Consider the following 22,433-nt stretch of genomic DNA (forward strand, 5'->3'; position numbering starts at 1 on the left):
ATTTTTTTTGTTGCAATAGTGAAGGGGATTGTTTCCTTAATTTCTCTTTCAGAAAGTTTATTGTTGGTGTATAAAAATGCCACTGATTTCTGAATATTAATTTTATATCCTGAGAGTTTTAAAATATTAATGAAAATATTAAATATCTGACCAAAAAAACAATAAAACTGTCATTTAAGATATTTCCATATTGCTTCTTAATTGGTGTTCTCACTTGCAATTTTTTTCACCTATGGATAGAATGAAAATTACGGGTGCTTAGAATATGCTGTTATGCAGATGAACATTAAAAAAGAGTAAGGAATGTAAATTTGTGATTTCCACATTGGGCGGCTGCCCAGGCGCCTACCTGATTACAAGTGCCATTGTAACAGCTGGTTCACCAAACTCAACAAAAACTTAGGCATTGGTTCTGCTGAACTGGTGCAAACCAGCTGAATCCCACCAGTGGTTGTAATAATGTCTATCTGGTATGGCTGATATGAGGATTAACAGGACTAATCAAAATGCTTAGCCAAAGTGTGACGTATAGCAAATACACAGTAATTTTTTTTTTTTTTAAACGAGAGAGACAGAGAGAGGGACAGACAGGTAGAAAGGGAGAGGGATGAGAAGCATCAATTCTTCATTGCGGCACCACGTGCTGCAGCTAAGGCTTAGTTGTTCATTGATTGCTTTCTCTTCTGTGCCTTGACCTGGGGCTACAGCTGAGCCAGTGACCCCTTGCTTAAGCCTGCAACCCTGGGCTCAAGCTGGTGAGCCTGGGCTCAAGCTAGCGACCTCAGGGTTTTGAACCTGGGTTCTCTGCTCCCCAGGCCCACGCTCCATCCACTGCTCCACAGCCTGGTCAGGCACACAGTAAATATTCGTTACCACCACGGGTAAGAAAATGACACCAAATTATGGAAATAAATGAGATTTCAGCCCTGGCCGGCTGGCTTAGCGGTAGAGCATCGGCCTGGCGTGCGGGGGACCGGGGTTCGATTCCCGGCCAGGGCACATAGGAGAAGCGCCCATTTGCTTCTCCACCGCCCCCCCTCCTTTCTCTCTGTCTCTCTCTTCCCCTCCCGCAGCCAAGGCTCCATTGGAGCAAAGATGGCCCGGGCGCTGGGGGTGGCTCCTTGGCCTCTGCCCCAGGCGCTAGAGTGGCTCTGGTCTCGGCAGAGCAACGCCCCCTGGTGGGCAGAGCGTCGCCCCTGGTGGGCGTGCCAGGTGGATCCCGGTCGGCACATGCGGGAGTCTGTCTGACTGTCTCTCCCCGTTTCCAGCTTCAGAAAAAAAAAAAAAAAAAAAAAGAGATTTCATTGTCTGAAAACACACGATTTCTTCCCAAAAGAGTTATTTTGGGAGAGTAGATAAATCGTGCAAATAAATGCAACAAAAATCATGTAGACTCTTGAACTTGCAGATTTCTTCATCCTCTGCAACACCAACGGCCACGCCTCCAGCCAGACAGACCCCGCCCCCAGCCGCGGACAGACCCCGCCCATCGGGTTTCTTCCCGGTCCCGCCCCTCCAGTGTCGCTCACTCACCCTCACCCCGATGCGCTTGCGCAGTGTAGACCGCTCGCGGAAGCGATGAGGGTCCTAGTGCGGCGCTGCTGGGCACCCTTGCCAGCGGGTGGCGGCGCGGGTCGGAGGCCGAGCCCTCAGTGGCGATCGCTGGCCGGGCTCGGCGGATCCCCTAGCGGGGAGGACTCCCGGGGCGCCCGAGTCCGCAAGAAGCCGCCCTGGCGGGTGCTCTTCTTCGGCACAGACCAATTCGCCCGTGAGGCACTGCGGGCGCTGCACGCCGCCAGGTACCGGGGCCGGGGCTTAGGGGACCCGGCTGCTGACGGCGCCGATGTCCAGCCGCTGCGGCCGGCCCAGACGGTTTGGACTCCCGTTGGGGAAGGCAGCGGCACCGGAGGGGTGTGGGCCTACATCGCGGCGAGTCCGGATGCCCGGAAGGTGCGCCGCACCCGCTGAGCGCTGTCAGATCTACACCCTACGCTCCAGGCCCTGTCCGCTTGTTCTCTGGGCATTGACCGGCTCCCCGCGACGCCATGAGCGTGCCAGCCGCTGTGGCTGCATCACTTCCGTCTAGTCTTGCCACCTCCCTGCCCGTTTGAGTATTAATAAAGCAGAGCTCGGAGAAGTTAAGCGCTTGCCTAGGGTCATCGTTGAGCGAGTGGGACTAAAATGGGGTCTGACTTGTAAGTCCTTCCCTTTCTGCTTCCTCGGATTCATCTAGTTTGTACCTTCCAATGCCTTGGGCTTCTTCACAGGCGCAGGCATCCTCCTGCACACCCACGCCTTATTCCTTCGCGCCCAGCTCCCTGTGTACAGCTGGACCTAGTTTGCGTCTGCAATGAGGCCATAGTTTAAAAAATGAACTCTTTTCAAATGAATAAATTTATAAATCAGAAATGTTAGGTATGTATTTAGTATTTCTAAAATTTAACACGTCTTGTTTACTGGAAATAATTTGTGATCCAACCTGTCCTGAAAGTGGATGGCATGTGGTGGCTTTACCCATACACAGCTCACAGAAATTAGGGGGTCAGGGAACGTGCAGCTACTCCAGTACTGCCAGCCTCTTGTATAGTGAGTGCATTTTCACCAATGAAGTAAGAGTTGGTTTTGTGTCTCATTTGCATAATCAAACAGCTTTCTTTGACTTATTTACTTTTCTGATGTTCTTGTTTAATTTTAAAAAAATCAAATGCTTTTTTATCGCTTCATATTTATTTTGAAATATCCCCTAATTTTTTTGAGCAGTATATGTACTGCTCTGCCTCCTTCTCCCAACCTCCAGTTTATATTTCCCCATTTTGTTTTTTTCTGATGCATGCCGCCCCCACTCCTGTGATCTTACTCCATCAAGTCTTCCCTACAGATACTTCACAGCAGCCCCTCATATGCCTCCCTCCACACTGTCCTCTGCACACGCAGTGAAACACTCCCTTCCCACATGTTCCCTTTGCACACCCTCCATGTGCTGCTTTCCCCATGGTGCCCTCCACATCTCTAGCCACATGTATCCTGACCCTTCCACTTGGTGCCTCCATTACTTTTGCACGTTTAGTGCCCTCCTAGATACTCCTTTTCTCATAACTCCTCAACATGTGATGCAACACCTGCTGAATAAATAAATTAACAATTCCCACCCCCACCCCCCGCCTTGGCACTGGAATGCCATGTAGCAGGTTAAAAGAAAGAGGTAGTGTGGTATGTACTGTCATGGAATGTTGCCCATGGAATATGTATTTTTTCCAAGTATTTATTGTTTGAGTAGCACATGGTTATGGTACAAAATTCATAAGATTCAAAGACTATATGGTGAAGAGTCAGTTTCTTCTACCGTTGTCTCCCAGTTTCCAGTTCCTCTCTTCAGAGACAGCCACTGTTTTTAGTTTCTTGTTCTAAAAATGTTAGTTGCATATACAAGCACATGTATAATAAAACGATGTTTTCAAAAGACTCCCATAATAGCATATATAGTGTTAAAAGGAAAAAATATATATAAAGCTGTATATATACTATCCTAATTGTATAAAATGTTTGTACTGTGTATGTTTTTGTATACACAGGAAATATCTAGAGCCATGCTATCCAAGCAGTAGCCACTGGCAACATATAGTGCTTTAAATTTAAAGTAATTAAAATTAAATAAAAAATTAGGACTCAGTCTCTCAGTTGCTTCCTGAATTTAATCATAAAAGTAATGTAGAGGTGTGGGAAGTAGTTTAGCTTTGAGTCATTGTCTTAATGCTGTCACATTTTCTTTCAATCTTTACAATTTAGGGAAAACAAAAAAGAAGAGTTAATCGAAAAACTGGAGGTGGTCACTGTGCCATCTCCGTCACCAAAAGGTCTGCCAGTAAAACAATATGCTGTCCAGTCTCAGCTGCCGGTGTATGAGTGGCCAGATGTGGGATCTGGAGAATATGACGTTGGAGTGGTTGCTTCATTTGGCCGACTTTTGAGTGAGGCTCTTATTCTTAAATTTCCCTAGTAAGTTTTATTTATAAGGAAATATAGTATAGAGACCTGATATCTATAAAATGCAATAACTTGAATTCTAATTTTGCTTTCTTTAGTATTTTCTCTTAAAAAGAACTTTTATTAGTGGCATGAATTGTTAGAATATATGATGCTCTTCACTATGGGCTTTCACCCACCCTCATTTAAATTCCATATATATGCTGACAATTCCCAAATTTATCCCTCTGGTTCAGATCTGTCTCTGAACTCCAGGCCCCTGAGACCCACTGCCTCCTCCATAGCCCTGTTTGACTGTCTAATAGGCTATTTAAGCAGTCCATATCTATATTGCCAAACTTTTGCCCAAAATCTGTTCCTCCCCAAAATCCTCATCTCAGCAGATGGCACCTTCAGCCTTCTAGTTGCTTAGTTCCCAGACGTTGGCATCATTCTTGATTCGTTATCTCACACCACGCATCCAATCCATCAGGAAATCCTATTGGCTTTGCCTTTGAAATCTGTCTAGAATCTGACACCACTTCTGCTGCTGCCACTGTTGCCTGTAGTGCTCCGGTAGCTTCCTAACTGGTTTCTACTTTTGTCCTTGGTTCTCTCAGTCTTTTACCAACCCAGTAGCCAAAGTGATCAGTTTAAAGCAGGGGTCCCCAAACTACGGCCCTCGGGCCACGTGCGGCCCCGAGGCCATTTAACCGGCCCACTGCACTTCCAGAAGGGGCACCTCTTTCATTGGTGGTCAATGAAAGGAGCACATTGACCATCTCATTAGCCAAAAGCAGGCCCATAGTTCCCATTGAAATACTGGTCAGTTTCTTGATTTAAATTTATTTGTTTTTTGTTTTAAATATTGTATTTGTTCCTGTTTTGTTTTTTTACTTTAAAATAAGATATGGCCCTGGCCGGTTGGCTCAGCGGTAGAGCGTCGGCCTAGCGTGCGGAGGACCCGGGTTCAATTCCCGGCCAGGGCACACAGGAGAAGCGCCCATTTGCTTCTCCACCCCTCCGCCGCGCTTTCCTCTCTGTCTCTCTCTTCCCCTCCCGCAGCCAAGGCTCTATTGGAGCGAAGATGGCCCGGGTGCTGGGGATGGCTCTGTGGCCTCTGCCTCAGGCGCTAGAGTGGCTCTGGTCGCAATATGGCGACGCCCAGGATGGGCAGAGCATCGCCCCCTGGTGGGCAGAGCGTCGCCCCTGGTGGGCGTGCCGGGTGGATCCCGGTCGGGCGCATGCGGGAGTCTGTCTGACTGTCTCTCCCTGTTTCCAGCTTCAGAAAAATGGAAAAAAAAAAAAAAATAAAAAAAAAAATAAGATATGTGCAGTGTGCATAGGGATTTTTTTTATAGTCCAGCCCTCGAACGGTCTGAGGGACAGTGAACTGGCCCCCTGTGTAAAAAGTTTGGGAACCCCTGGTTTAAAGCATAAATCATATCAATCATTTTGTTTCAAATTCTCTGGTAGTTTTCCATCTCACTCAAAATAAAAGTCAAAATCCTTATTTTGGCTAATGAGGACCTGTCTACTTGATCTGATCCCCTGCTGGCTCTCTGCTAGTACTATTCCTCAGGTTTACGCCACTCGAGCCACGCTAGCCTCCTTGCTATACTTGAACTTGCCAGCTTCTACTTTCCTCAAAACCTTTGTACTTAGTGTTCCATCTGCCTGGAAAGCTTTTCTCCCACATGTCTGCCTGGCTGTTCCTTACCTCCTCCTGTTTTTGCCCAGTGTCTTAATTGGTAAAAACTTCTTTGACCACTATTAAAATTGTAACCTCCCACCCAATAGTCCTATCCCTTTCTCTGTTTTATTTTTCTCTAAAGCTCTTAGCACCAGCTGACAAACTTTTTTATATACTTTTTTACAAACCTTTACATCCTTTGTTGTTTTTTTTATTGCTGATCTCCCACTCTTTGCACATAAGCTCACTGAGGGCATAGTTTGTTTTATTTTGCTCGCTATTGCTTGTATCCCGGAGATCATAGAACGTTGCCAGCACATGGATTGTGCTCAGTTAATGTTTGTTGAATGGGTGACACTGAGCTGAACAGTGGAACTTAGAATGGAAGACTCATATACACACACTCTCAAGTGTATACTCAAGCTGATGGAGACATCATTAAACTAATGACAGATCAGAAAGTTATTTAAATTGCTCATTAATGAGAAATAGCTGTATTGGGGTAAACAGTGAAGGTGATGGGGACTCAAGAAGCTTGTTTTAGGCATTCTGTGCAAACTAAGAGAAGTGAGGATAATGATGTAACTAAACTATCAATGTCACTCACACCCTCCCTGAGATGCATGCACCATAGGGTTTGAGTAGTTCTTCTCATCTAGTAAAAAATGCACTTTTTGTGTTTATTTAAAAACTCCCAGACATCATGAGCCATTTTGCAACATCTTTGGAACAATAAATAGTTGTTCTTGCTCTGTTTAAAATTGAGTTTCATTGGCCTCTTGTGGTAAGAGAGTGAACTGCCTCCCTTTTCCAATAGTATAAGACTAGATTTAACTGTTAGTTTTTTAAAATTTCTGTGGAAGTTTAATGACAAAAATGTAGCATATTAGTTTAGGTAGCAATAACTAAATTGTACAGGTCATTGGCATACTAACTTCTGTCTCTCCTAACTCAGTGGCATATTGAATGTCCATCCTAGTTGCCTCCCGAGGTGGCGTGGTCCAGCCCCTATAATCCATACAGTGCTTCATGGAGACACAATTACTGGAGTAACAATTATGCAAATCAGACCTAAAAGGTAGAGCGTTTTTTTCTTGAGATTTTTTTTGGTGATTTTGAATGTTGATATTGGCTTGGGGTGGGGGAAGAAATGGATAAAAGAATGGTGCTCTAATTTCTTTGACTCCAGAATCCTTCCTTTGCTTTTGTATTCTTTCTACTTTTTCCTGGCTTCTAACATTCTAACATAAGCCATATTGTTTGGGTATTTGTGCAGTATCTCTTGCTCTTTCTTTTTAAGATTTAAATAAAAAGTTTAATGTATTGATTTAAAGAGAGAAAAAGGAAGGGAGAGAGGGAGAGAGATAGGAACATCAATCTGCCCTGTATGTGCCCCAACTGGGGATCGAACCAGCAATCTCTGCGCTTTGGGACAACTCTCTAACCAACTCACCTATCCAGCCAGGGCTTTTAAAAAAGATTTTTATTGCCTGACCTCTGGTGGCGCAGTGGATAAAGCGTCGACCTGGGAACACTGAGGTCGCCGGTTCAAAACCCTGCACTTGTCTGGTCAAGGCACATATGGGAGTTGATGCTTCCTGCTCCTCCCTCCACCCCCTCCTCTCTAAAAATGAATAAATAAAAAATAAATAAATAAATAAAAAAGATTTTTATTTATTGATTTGACAGAGAGAGGAGAGGGGGCTGTGGAGCAAAAAGTATCAACTCATAGTTGCTTCACTTTAGTTGTTCATTGATTGCTTGTCATGTGTGCTTTCCCCAGGAAAGCCCAGGGGTTCGAACTGGTGATCTCAGCATTCCAGGTGAACGCTTTATCCACTGCACCACCACAGGCGATTTATGAAATCTCTCTTTAAGCCCTTGGGAAAATTTTAATTTAATTGAAATAAATTACATTATTAACAACTGGATTTTTAGAAAATATATTGTGTAAATGAGGTATTTTTTTTAATTAGTTGTTATAAATCTCAGTTCCGCTGGCCTTGATTTCTATAGTCAAACTTAGGGCCAAAATTTTTGGAACCTGACATGAGAATATATTGTATACCAATAATTGTCTTCAACATTTAATTTTTTATTACATCTACAATCTAAGAAACAATTACTTCAAGTTGCTTCAATAATGTACTGTAGTAAGCCTCTTCCAGTTGTCATCTAATGTCCCCATAGAAAAGAATAATTCACAAGTTCAAACAAAACAACTCAGTATCTAGGATTTGTTTTAACTTACTTCAGAAAAAAAGAAAGTAGATGAAACAAGAGTGGCAAAACTTTGATGATTCTAAAATTTGGTAATGTGTATGTGGTGACTCATTCGACTATTCACTGTTTCTCTGAATGTTTGTAATTTTTCATAATAAAAATTTTATCAAAGCTCATAGGTTAAAAATAGAATTAAGAGAATCACAAACATATTCAAAATAAAGCATACTTCTAATAAAGGTCAATGACCAGTATTTACAGAACTTGATGTAAAATGTAGGACTTGTAGGAATGTAGGTACTGGTACGTACTTATGATCAGCAACAATTAAAATCCAACAAAACCCTTATCCTTTGAGAAAGGACATATAGAAAGTCATAATTAAGAATTTCCTGGCCCTGGCCGGTTGGCTCAGCGGTAGAGCGTCGGCCTAGCGTGCGGAGGACCCGGGTTCGATTCCCGGCCAGGGCACATAGAAGCGCCCATTTGCTTCTCCACCCCTCCGCCGCGCCTTCCTGTCTCTCTTCCCCTCCCGCAGCCAAGGCTCCATTGGAGCAAAGATGGCCCGGGCACTGGGGATGGCTCTGTGGCCTCTGCCCCAGGCGCTAGAGTGGCTCTGGTCGCAACATGGCGACGCCCAGGATGGGCAGAGCGTCGCCCCCTGGTGGGCGTGCCGGGTGGATCCCGGTCGGGCGCATGCGGGAGTCTGTCTCTCCCTGTTTCCAGCTTCAGAAAAATGCAAAAAAAAAAAAAAAAAAAAAAAAAGAATTTCCTAATTGTAGCCTGACCAGGCGGTGGCACAATGGATAGAGCGTTGGAATGGAACACGGAAGACCCAGGTTCAAATGCCCAGGGTAGCCGGCTTGAGCCCAGACTCATCCGGCTTGAGCACAAGCTCACCAACTTGAGCATGGGATCTCTGGCTTGAGCATGGGATCATAGATATGACCCCATGGTCCCTGGCTTGAGCCTAAAGTTCAATGGCTTGAAGCCCAAGGTCACTGGCTTGAAGCCCAAGGTCTCTGGCTTGAGCAAGGGGTCAAGCTGGAGCCCCCCAGTCAATGCACATATGAGAAAACAATCAATGAACACCTAAGGTGCTGCAATGAAGAATTGATACTTCTCATCTCTCCCTTCCTACGTGTTCCTATCTGTCCCTTTCTCTCTCTCTCTCTCTCTGACCCTAAACTTTTTGCTAAAAAAAAAGAAAAGAATTTCTAATTATACTTCCTGGGAAAAGAGATTCTTTGCTCTATGCTATACAAATAAGATATTTTTCATACTGTTTATTACTAATTATAGAATTATCTATAATTGCAATTAAGCCAATGCAACTTTATACTTTTTTCCTTTAGGAAAAAATGAATTTAAAATTAAGTACAGGCTAGATTTTACTCACCTTTCTTTCAAACTGACATTTATCCCTTGCTAATAGCTAACAATCAAATTCGTGGCCAAGGTTAAACTATCGCTGTGGTATGTAAACACTCATGTAGACAGACATTTTGGTTGTAAGAAGCTGTCAGTAATCATATTATTTGTTTTCTATTTTTTTTTTTTTGGTAGATTTGATGTAGGCCCAATTCTCAGACAGGAAACCATTGCTGTGCCCCCCAAGAGCACCGCAAAGGAATTGGAAGCAGTGCTGTCAAGACTGGGTGCCAACATGGTACAGTTCTCTGATATCCCACTGCTTTTACTCATTTATTAGATTTCCTAAGTGGTTATGATGAAAAGAACAATTTTATGATATGTAACTTTAAGTCTTTTTAAAAATATTTATATCCCTGACTTCCTAAAAATTAGCTTGGCATTTGTAATCTTATATAAGTCTTTGAGAATTTATACATAGTGGATACTTAATAACGGTTTTCAAATGAAACGTGATCTTATATGGGCCACTGCTTCACACTGAAGCTTTAGACCAGTGATTTTCAACCTTTTTCATCTCATAGCACACAAAAGTAATTCTGAAAATTCTGCGACACACCAAAAATATATATTTTTTGCTGGTCTGACAAAAAAACCAATAGGTATAACTTTGATTCATTTATACCAGATGACTATTGTTGTGTTGACTGTTGTCATTTTTTTATTTGACTATCTAAAGGAAAAGAGCTCAGTGCCCTTGACTAAGTAAATAGTAGGGTATTGCATGTTTTAAAAATTCTTGCGGCATACCAGTTGAAAATCACTGCTTTAGACTATTCTTCCCAATTTCACTCTCCTCAGTCTCACAGAGACTTTTATACCTGTCAGACTGAACCCATTGCATTTCCTGAGTGACTCCTAGCCTTCCTCCAAGCACTTCTGTTCCAGTCATTGGCATCCATATGCACTGGAATTCTGCTGGTCCCGGCTATAAATGTACTCCATGGCTTTGTACAGTTCATTGAATCTGTATACAGTAGGGTCTGAGTAAATGCTTAATGACCAAATTAGTGATTTTCATGTGAACTGGTTAATTTTTTCTAGAGGAAAACTTTCCCCCAACTATATAGATGGTGCTTCCTATTCTAGGCACTGACCTCAGAAATGCTGTTATAATAGTGACCGTCATTTTTTGAGCACTGGCTTGTGTGCCAGGACTGTCCTAGATACTCCAGAGACTTATTTTTTTTTTACCTTCCAAACAAACCTCTTAGGGCAGGGGTCCCCAAACTTTTTACACAGGGGGCCAGTTCACTGTCCCTCAGACCGTTGGAGGGCCGGACTATAAAAAAAAACTATGAACAAATCCCCATGCACACTGCACATATCTTATTTTAAAGTAAAAAACCAAAACGGGAACAAATACAATATTTAAAATAAAGAACAAGTAAATTTAAATCAACAAACTGACCAGTATTTCAATGGGAACTATGCTCCTCTCACTGACCACCAATGAAAGAGGTGCCCCTTCCAGAAGTGCTGCGAGGGCCGGATAAATGGCCTCAGGGGGCCGCATGTGGCCCGCGGTAGTTTGGGGACCCCTGTCTTAGGGAGCTCTTGCTGTTGACTGTTTTACAGATGATGATATTGAAGGCCACAGACAAGTAAAATAACTTTTTCACAATGACACAACTAGTAAGTAGTGGAACTGAGATTTGAATCCAGAAATATGTGATTCTAGAAAGCACTCCACTTCTGTGAGGCTCCATTGCCTTCCTCCCTGCAGGATGAGAGTGTGGTTAACTGGGCATAGTTTGTCCTGATATTGAGAGCTTGCACAGCCGGGCAAAGGTCAGCATTCTCCCGCAGCAGATCAGTGACCTGCACTCTACAGAGAGTAACATCTACTAAAACCCCACCCAGCAGACATGTAGGCTCCCAGCTGAAGCAATTTACTACCTTATCTGCCACACAGCTCTCTACAGCTATAGATAATGTCATGATACTAATTGTAATGTATCTCTGCTTTTGTTCTTTTCATCTTGAATACATTGCTGTCCTTTTTTTTTAGCTTATTTCAGTTTTGAAAAATTTGCCTGAAAGTTTGAACAACGGAAGGCAGCAGCCAGCTGAGGGAGTGACCCATGGTGAGTGCAGCTGCAGAGACCCTTACCTCCTCCATAGGCGTCTTCATGGCATCTGGACACTCCGACTTCTTCATTTGTACATTTCCCTTAATTTCTTTTTTATTCTTTTTTTAAATTTTATTTATTTATTTATTCCTTTTTAGAGAGGAGAGAAAGAGAGAGAGAGAGGGAGAGAGAGGAGAGAAAGACAGAGAGAGAAGGGGGGAGGAGCTGGAAGCATCAACTCCCATATGTGCCTTGACCAGGCAAGCCCAGGGTTTGGAACCGGCGACCTCAGCATTTCCAGGTCGACGCTTTATCCACTGCGCCACCACAGGTCAGGCCATTTCCCTTAATTTTGACTTAAGATGGAATGCTCACTTGTATGTCCTTTTCTAAGAAATGGTTGGTAAGATCTTCCTCTCTTTTCTTTTTCTTTTAATTTATTGATTGATTTTAGGGAGACAGAGAGAGGAGAGGGGGAGGGGTGCATTCATTTATTGTTCCACTCAGTCATGCATTCATTGGCTGCTTCCCATATGTGCCCTGACTGGGAATCAAACCTGCAACCTTGGCATTTTGATAGGACACTCTAACCGACTCAGCAAACCAGCCAGGACTCTTCCTCTCCTTTGTAACATGCAGTCTCATGATTCTTTTTTGTTTTGTTTTGTTTTGTTTTGTTTTCCCTGTACCTTTCTGAAGCTGGAAACGGGGAGAGACAGACTCCCGCATGCGCCCGATGGGGATCCACCCGGCACGCCCACCAGGGGGGGCGCTCTGCCCACCAGGGGGCGTCGCTCTGCCGTGACCAGAGCCACTCTAGCGCCTGGGACAGAGGCCAAGGAGCCATCCCCAGCGCCCAGGCCATCCCTGCTCCAATGGAGCCTTGGCTACGGGAGGGGAAGAGAGAGACAGAGAGGAAGGAGGGGGGGTGGAGAAGCAAATGGGCGCTTCTCCTATGTGCCCTGGCCGGGAATCGAACCTGGGTCCCCCGCACACCAGGCCGACGCTCTACCACTGAGCCAACCGGCCAGGGCCAGTCTCATGATTCTTTGTGCTGCTCAAGTTGTCCCTAATTGGCCAGTGGGAGCCTCTTAACATGGGCTCCTGCATTCTTTTGACACTTTCCCCTGCTCCCCATTAGTGGACATTTGGGTTGTTTCCAATCTTTTGCTATTTCAAATAAGGCCACTATGAGTCATCTTATGCATATGTTACTTCCTAATCTAATAGATAAGAATTATCATGAAGTAGTTTTGATTTATATTACTCCTTGAGTGAGGTTGTGAATCTCAATATGTTTGAGGACTATTTGCATTTCTTTTTTCTGGGGAGGATCTATTATCTCTTTTGCCAATTTTTCTATCAAGTTCTTTCTTTTTTTATTCTTAGTTTTTAGGAATACTTTGCATAATAGATATAAATAAATCTATATAATAGATATAAAGTCTTCTTAAATATCAGATGTAACTATATATAAATACAATGTGTCTGTAAAGTCATGGTGCACTTTTGACTGGTCACAGGAAAGCAACAAAAGACGATAGAAATGTGAAATCAGCACCATATAAAAGGTTTCTGTAGGATGATGTGGCAGCATGTGCACATGCGCAGATGATGATGTAACACCGTGTATACAGTGGAGCAGCCCACGGCCATGCCAGTCAAGATGTGGACGGTACAGAGGAATGTTCAGTGTGTTATGTGGCTCGCTAAATTAGAATCCGTGACTAAAGTGCAATGTGAATATCGGCGCATTTATAACAAAGCGCCACCACATAGGAATAACATTACTCGGTGGGATAAGCAGTTGAAGGAAACCGGCAGTTTGGTGGAGAAACCCCGTTCTGGTAGGCCATCAGTCAATGATGAGTTTGTAGAGGCTATACGGGATAGCTACCTAAGGAGCCCTAAAAAATCTTTGTGTGAGCCCACATCGAACTGCACTGAATAGGTATGAAACTGGGAGAGTTTTCCTTTTATTTGGTGCAGATTTCACATTTCTATCGTCTTTTGTTGTTTTCCTGTGACCGGTCAAAAGTGCACCATGACTTTACGGACACACTGTTTATATTTGGCTCTGGCCGGTTGCCTTAGTGGATAAATCATCAACCCAGCATGCAGATGTCCCAGGTTCAATCCCTGGTCAGGACATACATGAGAAGTAACCATCTGCTTCTCTTCCGCTCCTTCTCCTCCTCTCTCTCTTCCCTTCTCGCAGCCAGTGTCTCGATTGGTTCGAGTGTTGATAGGTCCCAGCATCAACCCTGGGAACTGAGGATAGCTGGGTTGATTAGAGTATCAGGGGGGTTGTCAGGTGGATCCCAGTGGGGGGGGCGCATGTGACAGTCTGTCTCTCTATCTCCCTTCCTCTCATTTAAAAAAAATTATATTTGTTATATAGCTGTATGTCTTAAATATATCTATGTAAATAGATATAAAGTACAGGAGGGTCCTCTGGTTACAACAGTCTCGACATACAATGTTTTGAGTTTACAACTCTGACTCCTATAAAAACTTTAAAAAATTGAGATCTGAGTGTTTCAGCTTATGCCATTAGCATCATACTTACAGACTCCATGGGCAAACTAGTTTGGTTGCAAGTAGCAGAATACACAGTATAGTGTACAGTACAGTATATTTATGTCCTTTCCTTTTTTCTGAGGCTTAGTTGTGTTTTTATGTTCTAGATTATGATTTTACAACTGTGTTAATATAGGTAAGTGACTTAGGTTAGGCTGTGTTTCGACCTACACCAAAATTCAGGTTACGTCACTGTCATAGGAGTAGAACTGTGTGTGTCTTAACCCAGTGATGCCCTGTATTGTTATATAAATTGCAAATACTTTTGGTTTGTCTTTTTTTTTTACTTGAATTATGGCATTTCTTTTTGTCTTGTAAAATTTTTTTTTTTTAATTTTTATTTTTATTACAAAGACAGAGAGAGAGTCAGAGAGAAGAATAGACAGACAGGAACAGAGAGAGATGAGAAGCATCAATCATTAGTTTTTAATTGCACATTGCAACACCTTAGTTGTTCATTGATTGCTTTCTCATATGTGCCTTGACCACAGGCCTTCGGCAGACCGAGTAACCCCTTGCTAGAGCCAGCGATCTTGGGTTCAAGCTGGTGGGCCTTCCACTCAAACCAGATGAGCCCGTGCTCAAGTTGGCAACCTTGGGGTCTCGAACCCGGATCCTGTGCATCCCAGTCCAACGCTCTATCCACTGCACCACCGCCTGGTCAGGCGTAAAATTTTATTTTTATGTAGTCAGATTTATCAGCCTTTTCTTTAATTGCTTTTGTATTTTGAATCATAGAAGATTTTTTTTCTGCACCTAGGTTATAAAGAAATTCAATGATGTTTTCTTGTTATACCTGCATAATTTATTTGTTTATTTTTACTTTATATTATGTGAAATTTTAAACATATACAAAAATTGAGAAAATAGAATTATATCTATCATTCAGCACCAATAGTTATCAATTCATGGACATTAAACCTGATATTTATTCTTGTCATTGGCTTAATCTTGTAGCCCCTAAGATTTCTGCTGGTACCAGCTGTATACAGTGGGAGAAACAAACTTCAGAGGAAATATTCAGACTTTATCGTGCCATTGGAAATATAGTAAGTTGCAAGTTAGATTGCAGTTTCACTTAATTGTGTGTGTGTGTGTGTGTGTGTGTGAGAGAGAGAGAGAGAGAGAGTATGTAATTCACTTTCCGAATATTCTTATTTAGGAATGAGTTTCATAAACTAAACCTAAGAATCTTGAAATTTATGTTTTAAAAAATAATTTTTTGTGGTAAAATATACATAACATAAAACTTATCATTTTAACCATGTTAGGTCAGTGGTGTTAAGTAATCTCTGATCTTTAGTTTGTTCATCAGAAAATTAGGGCTGTTAAATGTATGTAAAGCATCTAATACAGTATATAGCACAGAGTAGGTACTTATTAATTATTAAATGAATAATAATCTGTTACATTGATCTTTATTATAAATTCACACTTTACATCTAGGTTTTCTTTTTTTTTTAAGTGAGAGGAGGGGAGATAGTGAGATATTATTTCTTCTTTTACTTATTCATTCATTAAACAAAATATTGAAGGCCTATATTATGTCAGGCATTATTTTAGGTACTAGAGATAAAGAGGGTGTGGAAGAAAACAAATAAGCAAATAAATAAAAATATCAGTTAATATGGTAAGTTCCTTGATGAAAATTTAAAAAGGATACTGAGATAGACTAACTGGAGGTAATTTTAGATTGGATAGATGAGATCTGAAAGACAGTAAGAAGCCAGAGCATTCCAGGCAGAGCAATAACTAGTACAAAACCCAAGGCAAAACCAGATAAAAACATTATAAGAAAAGAAAACTAAAAATTAATATCCCTGGCCCTGGCCAGTTGGCTCAGTGGTAGAGCGTCGGCCTGGTGTGCGGGAGTCCCAGGTTCTATTCCCGGCCAGGGCACACAGGAGAAGCACCCATCTGCTTCTCCACCCCTCCCCCTCTCCTTCCTCTCTGTCTCTCTCTTCCCCTCCTGCAGCCAAGGCTCTATTGGAGCAAAGTTGGCCCAGGCACTGAGGATGGCTCTGTGGCCTCTGCCTCAGGCACTAGAATGGCTCTGATTGCAGCAGAGCGACGCCCCAGATGGGCAGAACATCGCCCCCTGGAGGGCATGCCAGGTGGATCCCGGTCGGGCGCATGCGGGAGTCTGTCTGACTGCCTCCCCATTTCCAACTTCAGAAAAATACAAAAAAATTTAAAAAAAAATTAATATCCCTTATAAACATAGAGGCAAAACCCTCAATTAGCAAACTGAATCAAATAACATATATAAACAAGGCAAACAACTCAGTTTCTTTAAAAAATGGGCAAAGAGCCTGACCAGGCAGTGGCGCAGTAGATAGAGCATCGGACTGGGATGCCAAGGACCCAGGTTTGAGACTCTGAGGTCACCAGCTTGAGCGCGGGCTCATCTGGTTTGAGCAAAAGCTCACCAGCTTGGACCCAAAGTCGCTGGCACGAGCAAAGGGTTACTTGGTCTGCTGAAGGCCCTCGGTCAAGGCACATATGAGAAAGCACTCAATGAACAACTAAGGTGTCGCAATGCACAACAAAAAACTAATGATTGATGCTTCTCATCTCTTCGTTCCTGTCTGTCTGTCCCTGTCTATTCCTCTCTCTGACTCTCTGTCTCTGTAATAAATAAATAAATAAAAATAAAAAATGGGCAAAGAGCATAGTTTTCAGAGAAATAAATAAAATGCAAGCAAATAAATAAAATAAAATACAAAATGCTCCTTGACCTCAATAATAATAAACAGCAACATATTGTTACCCCCCCCTTAAGGCAGTTTAACAATAAAATGTTGATGTTCTTTAATTCAGGTACCCTAATAAAAAATAATAATTATACTCCAGAAATATAAAAGTCCTCAAAGATATCTCTACCAGGCTATTTATTTATTACCACATTTTACAATGTCATAATAGCAAATATTCATTATAAAGGTATTGGTTGCATAAATTTGGTACATTTATAAAATCAAATACTCTGCAGCAGATACAAGGAGTGAAATCAATAAGTGTATACTAGTGAAATTTGTCTAAGATTTATGGTTAAGTTTAAAAAGTTCCTTATATGTTCTAGATTTTTAATAATACTATTTATAGGGAAAAACAAGGATATTAATATGCATCAAGCTATTAACACTGGTTACCTCTAGGGATGGATGTAGAGAATATTTTTACCTAAATTTTTAAACATAATTGTTGAAACGTTTGCATTTTTATAATGTGCATACATTTTTAATTGAAATATTAGTAAAGATATAAACATTGATTTTAAAATAGTGTTTAGTGTTAAGCGCTTATAAATCCTGGAGAATGATATAGAAGATCATGTTTGTGTTCTGTTCTGTAAGATTTAGAAACTTAGTTCCCAATTCCTCTGTAATTGAGAGACAAGTCAGAGCTGATTAACACAGAATAGTGGTTGGAAAGGGTTTCAGGGTTGAGGGTATTTCTTTAATCATACCTTCTTTAATTATATTTGCAGATTCCGTTGCAAACACTCTGGATGGATCATACCATTAAACTTCTGGATTTGGTAGAAGTTAATAGTTCGGTCCTTGCTGGTACTAACTTTTGAATAGCTAACATGAAAAATGTTTTCACTATAGTCTATTTGAAAATGTGTCTGTTTTACCATAGTTGAAATTTACTAAAAATAAGGATTCTTTTAGTTTATTTAGGTTCAATAATGATAATACTCGACATTCATTTAGTGTCCATTCACATATATTGTCTCATTTAATCATCAGAGGAACCTGGGAAGTAGGCAGAGCAGTGTTACTATCCCACTTTAAGCTCTGTGATTTCCTATACTAAGGTTTTCAGGAAGTGCAAAATGACTTGGTTGATTTCATTCTGGTGCATATCATAATGAAAATCTCTGGGCAGCTCAGTGAGACTGCTTGACCAGGGTACAACATTTACAACAACACAGGTCTGTTCTAAGGCCCATCAGTGCCCTCCCAATGTGGTGGACTGAGGAGTGGGAGCCACAGCAGGTGCTGGTGTAGTTCAGTGGGAGTCAGAGTTTCCCAGAAGTCTAAGAATTGGGTTTTGTTTGGTCATGGATGAAAAGGCCACCTTAGATCCTAAGCCTCCTATGTATCTCTCTATTGGTAACTAGTTAGTTACCCCCAATGGCCAAAATTTGTAGATTCAACATTTTTAGGTTGATCTCTAAGAGCCTGGGTAAAGAACTCATAGCTTCTTATGTGTATGGAAATCCTCTCTTTGAGTTCAAGATAGCACAGAGTACCATCGTAGGTTTTGGGTTACAAAGTCAGGTCATCGGCAGTTGTGTCCTCTCTAGTATTAGTACTGCTTCCCATGATGTTTTTCATCTTTCAGAAGCACAGTGAAATTGTATAATTATTCTCGCTCTCTTTTCCCCCCCTCATTCTTTAGATCCCAAATTAACAAGACAGGCTTTTATTCCAGGATCCATAATATACCACAAACAGTCACAAATACTTCTGGTTTGTTGCAAGGTACATTTCCTTTAGTTTTTAAATTATACTTGTTTTACTGACTTTATTGTGTGTATCATTTATCATTTTTAATTAGGGTTTTACTAAATTACTTGTCCATCGGATTGAGTCAATGGATAGTTTTTCTTACGAAATAGTAGAATCTGGCCCTGGCCGGCTGGCTCAGTGGATAGTGTTGGCTGGCATATAGATGTCCCAGGTTCGATTCCTGGTCAGGATGCACAAGAGAAGCAACCATCTGCTTCTCTTCCTCTTCCTCTCCCCCTTCTCTCCCTCTTCCCCACTTGTAGTCAGTGGCTTGGTTGACTTGAATATTGGCCCCAGGCAGGGGCTGCCAGGTGGATTCTGGTTGGGACATATGCGAGAGCCTGTCTCACTATCTCCCCTCCACTCAATTAAAAAAGAAAGAAAGAGAGAGAGAGAGAAAGAAAGAGAGAGAGAGAAAGAAAGAGAAAGAAAGAAAGAAATCGTACAATCTCTAGTATAATTTTTGAAAGTGATCAAGTTTTGCCAAGGCATTATTATTACTCAAACAGTGAAAAAAGATTCAGTAAATTGAGTGCTTCCTTCAAAGAAACTTATATATTCTAATAATCCAATTTAATTAACAAGCTCTTGTTTAATTGCCAGTCTCTTAATAATTAACAAGTCATGCCTGACCTTTGGTGGTGCAGTGGATAAAGCGTAGACCTGGAATGCTGAGGTTACCAGTTCAAAACCTTGGGCTTGCCTGGTCAAGGCACATATGGGAGTTGATATTTCCTGTTCCTTCTCTCCTTCTCTCTCTCTCTCTCTTTCTCTCTCCTCTCTAAAATAAATAAATAAAATCTTTAAAAAAGAACCTTAATTAACAAATCTTGTTAATATGACTGTCATAAAAGATAGTCATTTCAAAGTATTTAGCTGAACTACAGAACCTGTGTCCTACTTGCCTTTACATGGGAGATTTCTTGACTACTTAAAATGACTTTGGAACCATTATTGTTTTATTAGACAATGCTGTGTTCCTAAGAAGTGTTCCTCATTCCTTCCATTTCCTTCATGTGGTGTTTATGAGATGTTTCATGCTCACGCAGAGGTGTTTAAAATGTGTGATAGATGGATCTGATGACCTACACAGACTGTTGATACAGAACTCCTACATCAACTTCTCTTCAATTTTTTCTGGAATGACACTGGGTGCATATGTCTCATTGTCCTTGTTTGAGTCTGTAGTTTGCTCTCATGGAAGAAGCTGGTGTTGTCTGAAGATGCGAGTTTGAGTCCCACCACCTGTGTCACGTTGGACCAATCACTCACCCTCTAGCAGGGGTCTCAAACTCGCGGCCCGCAGACTAATCCACGAAGTTCAAAATATTTTGGATAAAATTAAGTAAGCCTGTGGATTAGGCTGCGGGCCGCACAAAATTGTTCGGCGGGCTGCGTGCGGTTTGAGACCCCTGCTCTAGGGGCATCAGTTTTCTCTTCTAAAATCAGTTTTCTCTGTGGATGATATTGGATCTGTGTACCTTATAGAGTGGTTATATTTTGTTGACTAGTCATAATAAGATACATGGAGCCTGACCAGTTGGTGGCGCAGTGGATAGAGCGTTGGACTTGGGATGCGGGAGGACCCAGGTTCAAGACCCCGAGGTCGCCAGCTTGAGCGTGGGCTTATCTGGTTTGAGCAAGGCTCACCAGCTTGAGCCCAAGGTCGCTGGCTCGAGCAAGGGGTCACTTGGTCTGCTGTAGGCCCCCGGTCAAGGAACATATGAGAAATCAATCAATGAACAGCTAAGGAGCTGCAATGAAGAATTGATGTTTCTCATATCTCTCCCTTCCTGTCTGTCTGTCCCTCTCTCTGACTCTGTCTCTTGCAAAAAAAAAAAAGATACATGGACACACTTAGGAAACTGTAAAGCACCCTGCAAATATATCTTTTTATTCTCCCTCTGTTTAAATAGATTTATGCAGGTCTGTACATTTATCATCACTCCTTGGTAATAAACTTTTAGAGTCAAAGAATAATGTATGTTACAGTGCTCTTTGCAGCTAGACATTTAGTAAACAGTTTTTGGTTGGTTTATTTGTTTTCATGATAAAGTTTTATAAACCAACATTTACTTAGTTTTACTACCATTCCATATTCACAATTTGTCTTTTGCCGTTTAGGATGGCTGGATTGGTGTTCGATCAGTGATGCTCAAGAAAACACTAACGGCTGCTGATTTCTACAATGGCTATTTGCACCCCTGGCACCAGAGAAATTCCCAGGCTCATCCAAGCCAATGCAGATTTCAGACTCTCAGACTTCCAACAAAGAAGCCGGGAAGAAAAATTGTTGCTATGCAACAGTACATTAAGTAGTTAGGAAGAAGATGGAGAAGACCTATTTGTAATTTATTAAAAGCCTTATTTACAAGAAATTACTTTGACTTTCAAAGAGTATAACACTGTTGGAGAAGATTACTGTCAAAAATATTAATTACCTCACTTCCCAGTTTTTGTTTAACAGTAGTTAAAAACAACTTTTCTATTTGAATAACAAAAGAAGCTTTGAATAAAATTTTTATTTATGTCAAAGTCAAGGAGATTGTATCTTTCCCCAAGAGTAAGTGGAACTAACTGGTATGCATATATATACTGAAAAGAAAATACATTCATTAAAAAAATGCATCTAGCCCTGGCCTGTTGGCTCAGTGGTAGAGCGTCGGCCTGGCGTGCAGAAGTCCTGGATTCGATTCCCGGCCAGGGCACACAGGAGAAGCGCCCATCTGCTTCTCCACCCCTCCCCCTCTCCTTCCTCTCTGTCTCTCTCTTCCCCTCCCGCAGCCGAGGCTCCATTGGAGCAAAGATGGCCCGGGCGCTGGGGATGGCTCCTTGGCCTCTGCCCCAGGCACTAGAGTGGCTCTGGTCACAACAGAGCAACACCCTGGAGGGGCAGAGCATCGCCCCTGGTGGGCAGAGCATCGCCCCTGGTGGGCGTGCCGGGTGGATCCCGGTCCTGCGCATGCGGGAGTCTGTCTGACTGTCTCTCCCCGTTTCCAGCATCGCCCCTGGTGGGCAGAGCATCGCCCCTGGTGGGCGTGCCGGGTGGATCCCGGTCCTGCGCATGCGGGAGTCTGTCTGACTGTCTCTCCCCGTTTCCAGCTTCGGAAAAATACAAAAAAAAAAAGAAAAAAAAAGCATCTAACCCTGGCTGGGTAGCTTAGTTGGTTAGGGCATCATCCCAATATGCCAGGTTGAGGGTTTGGTCCAAAATCAGGGCACATACAAGAATCAACCAATAAATGTATAAATACATGGAACAATGAATTGATGTTTCTCTTTCCTCTCTCTCAGATCAATACATTTTTTTAATGCATCTATTAAATTTTAAAAATTTATGTCTCCTCTGACTAGGTTTTCATTTTAGGAGTATTTACCATATTTCTCCATGTATAAGACACACCCTTTTTAGAAAACTTTGGGGTTTAAATACTTGGTGCATCTTATACAGTGTCTGTAGATTTTTAACTTGCACTTCCTGCTTTTTCGTGCTTGTCTTTGCACTCATTGTTGAAGATAGTAATTCGTCATCAGACACAGATGAGGACAAGCTAATGGATGGGAGTTTTGACAGTGATGAGTTGTATGAATTTTATGATGAATAAAACTTGAGTTCAAACTTTATGTAATATGTTTTTTTCAAATTTTGGGCCCCAAAACTAAGGTGTGTCCTTTTTTTTTTAAAAGACTTTTTATTATTATTATTTTTATTTATTTTTTACAGAGACAGAGAGTGAGAGAGAAGAATAGACAGGGACAGACAGGAACGGAGAGAGATGAGAAGCATCAATCATTAGTTTTTCATTGTGCATTGCAACACCTTAGTTGTTCATTGATTGCTTTCTCATATGTGCCTTGACCGTGGGCCTTCAGCAAACCGAGTAACCCCTTGCTTGAGCCAGCGACCTTGGGTTCAAGCTGGTGGGCTTTTTTTTTTTTTTGCTCAAACCA

The 22,433-nt window shown here is 42.0% G+C and overlaps 1 protein-coding gene across 4 annotated transcripts; it reads left to right on the forward strand.

Moving 5' to 3' along the window:
• Positions 1 to 1,544: 1,544 nt before the first annotated feature.
• Positions 1,545 to 21,487, forward strand: MTFMT (mitochondrial methionyl-tRNA formyltransferase). Of its 4 annotated transcripts, none has more exons than XM_066274003.1 (9): positions 1,545 to 1,799; positions 3,787 to 3,996; positions 6,612 to 6,734; positions 9,446 to 9,548; positions 11,322 to 11,397; positions 14,920 to 15,011; positions 17,453 to 17,531; positions 18,373 to 18,455; positions 20,607 to 21,487. In XM_066274003.1, exons 1-9 carry the CDS (start codon positions 1,579 to 1,581, stop codon positions 20,799 to 20,801), a joined length of 1,182 nt encoding a protein of 393 aa, XP_066130100.1. In that variant the 5' UTR covers positions 1,545 to 1,578; the 3' UTR covers positions 20,802 to 21,487. The 4 variants fall into 4 exon arrangements, with proteins under 4 accessions (XP_066130100.1, XP_066130101.1, XP_066130103.1 ...); XM_066274004.1 differs by having other exon boundaries at positions 6,636 to 6,734; XM_066274005.1 differs by lacking the exon at positions 1,545 to 1,799 and adding an exon at positions 1,809 to 2,195.
• Positions 21,488 to 22,433: the final 946 nt, after the last annotated feature.

The sequence above is a fragment of the Saccopteryx bilineata genome, chromosome 4, assembly GCF_036850765.1.
Source record: "Saccopteryx bilineata isolate mSacBil1 chromosome 4, mSacBil1_pri_phased_curated, whole genome shotgun sequence".
NCBI lineage: Eukaryota > Metazoa > Chordata > Mammalia > Chiroptera > Emballonuridae > Saccopteryx > Saccopteryx bilineata.

Coding starts and splice junctions, on each gene's coding strand:
- MTFMT (XM_066274003.1), top strand. CDS start 1,579: ATGAGGGTCCTAGTGCGGCGCTGCTGGGCACCCTTGCCAGCGGGTGGC. Junction 3,997..6,611: donor CTTATTCTTAAATTTCCCTA/GTAAGTTTTATT, acceptor CTCCTAACTCAG/TGGCATATTGAATGTCCATC. Junction 11,398..14,919: donor AGCTGAGGGAGTGACCCATG/GTGAGTGCAGCT, acceptor TTAATCTTGTAG/CCCCTAAGATTTCTGCTGGT.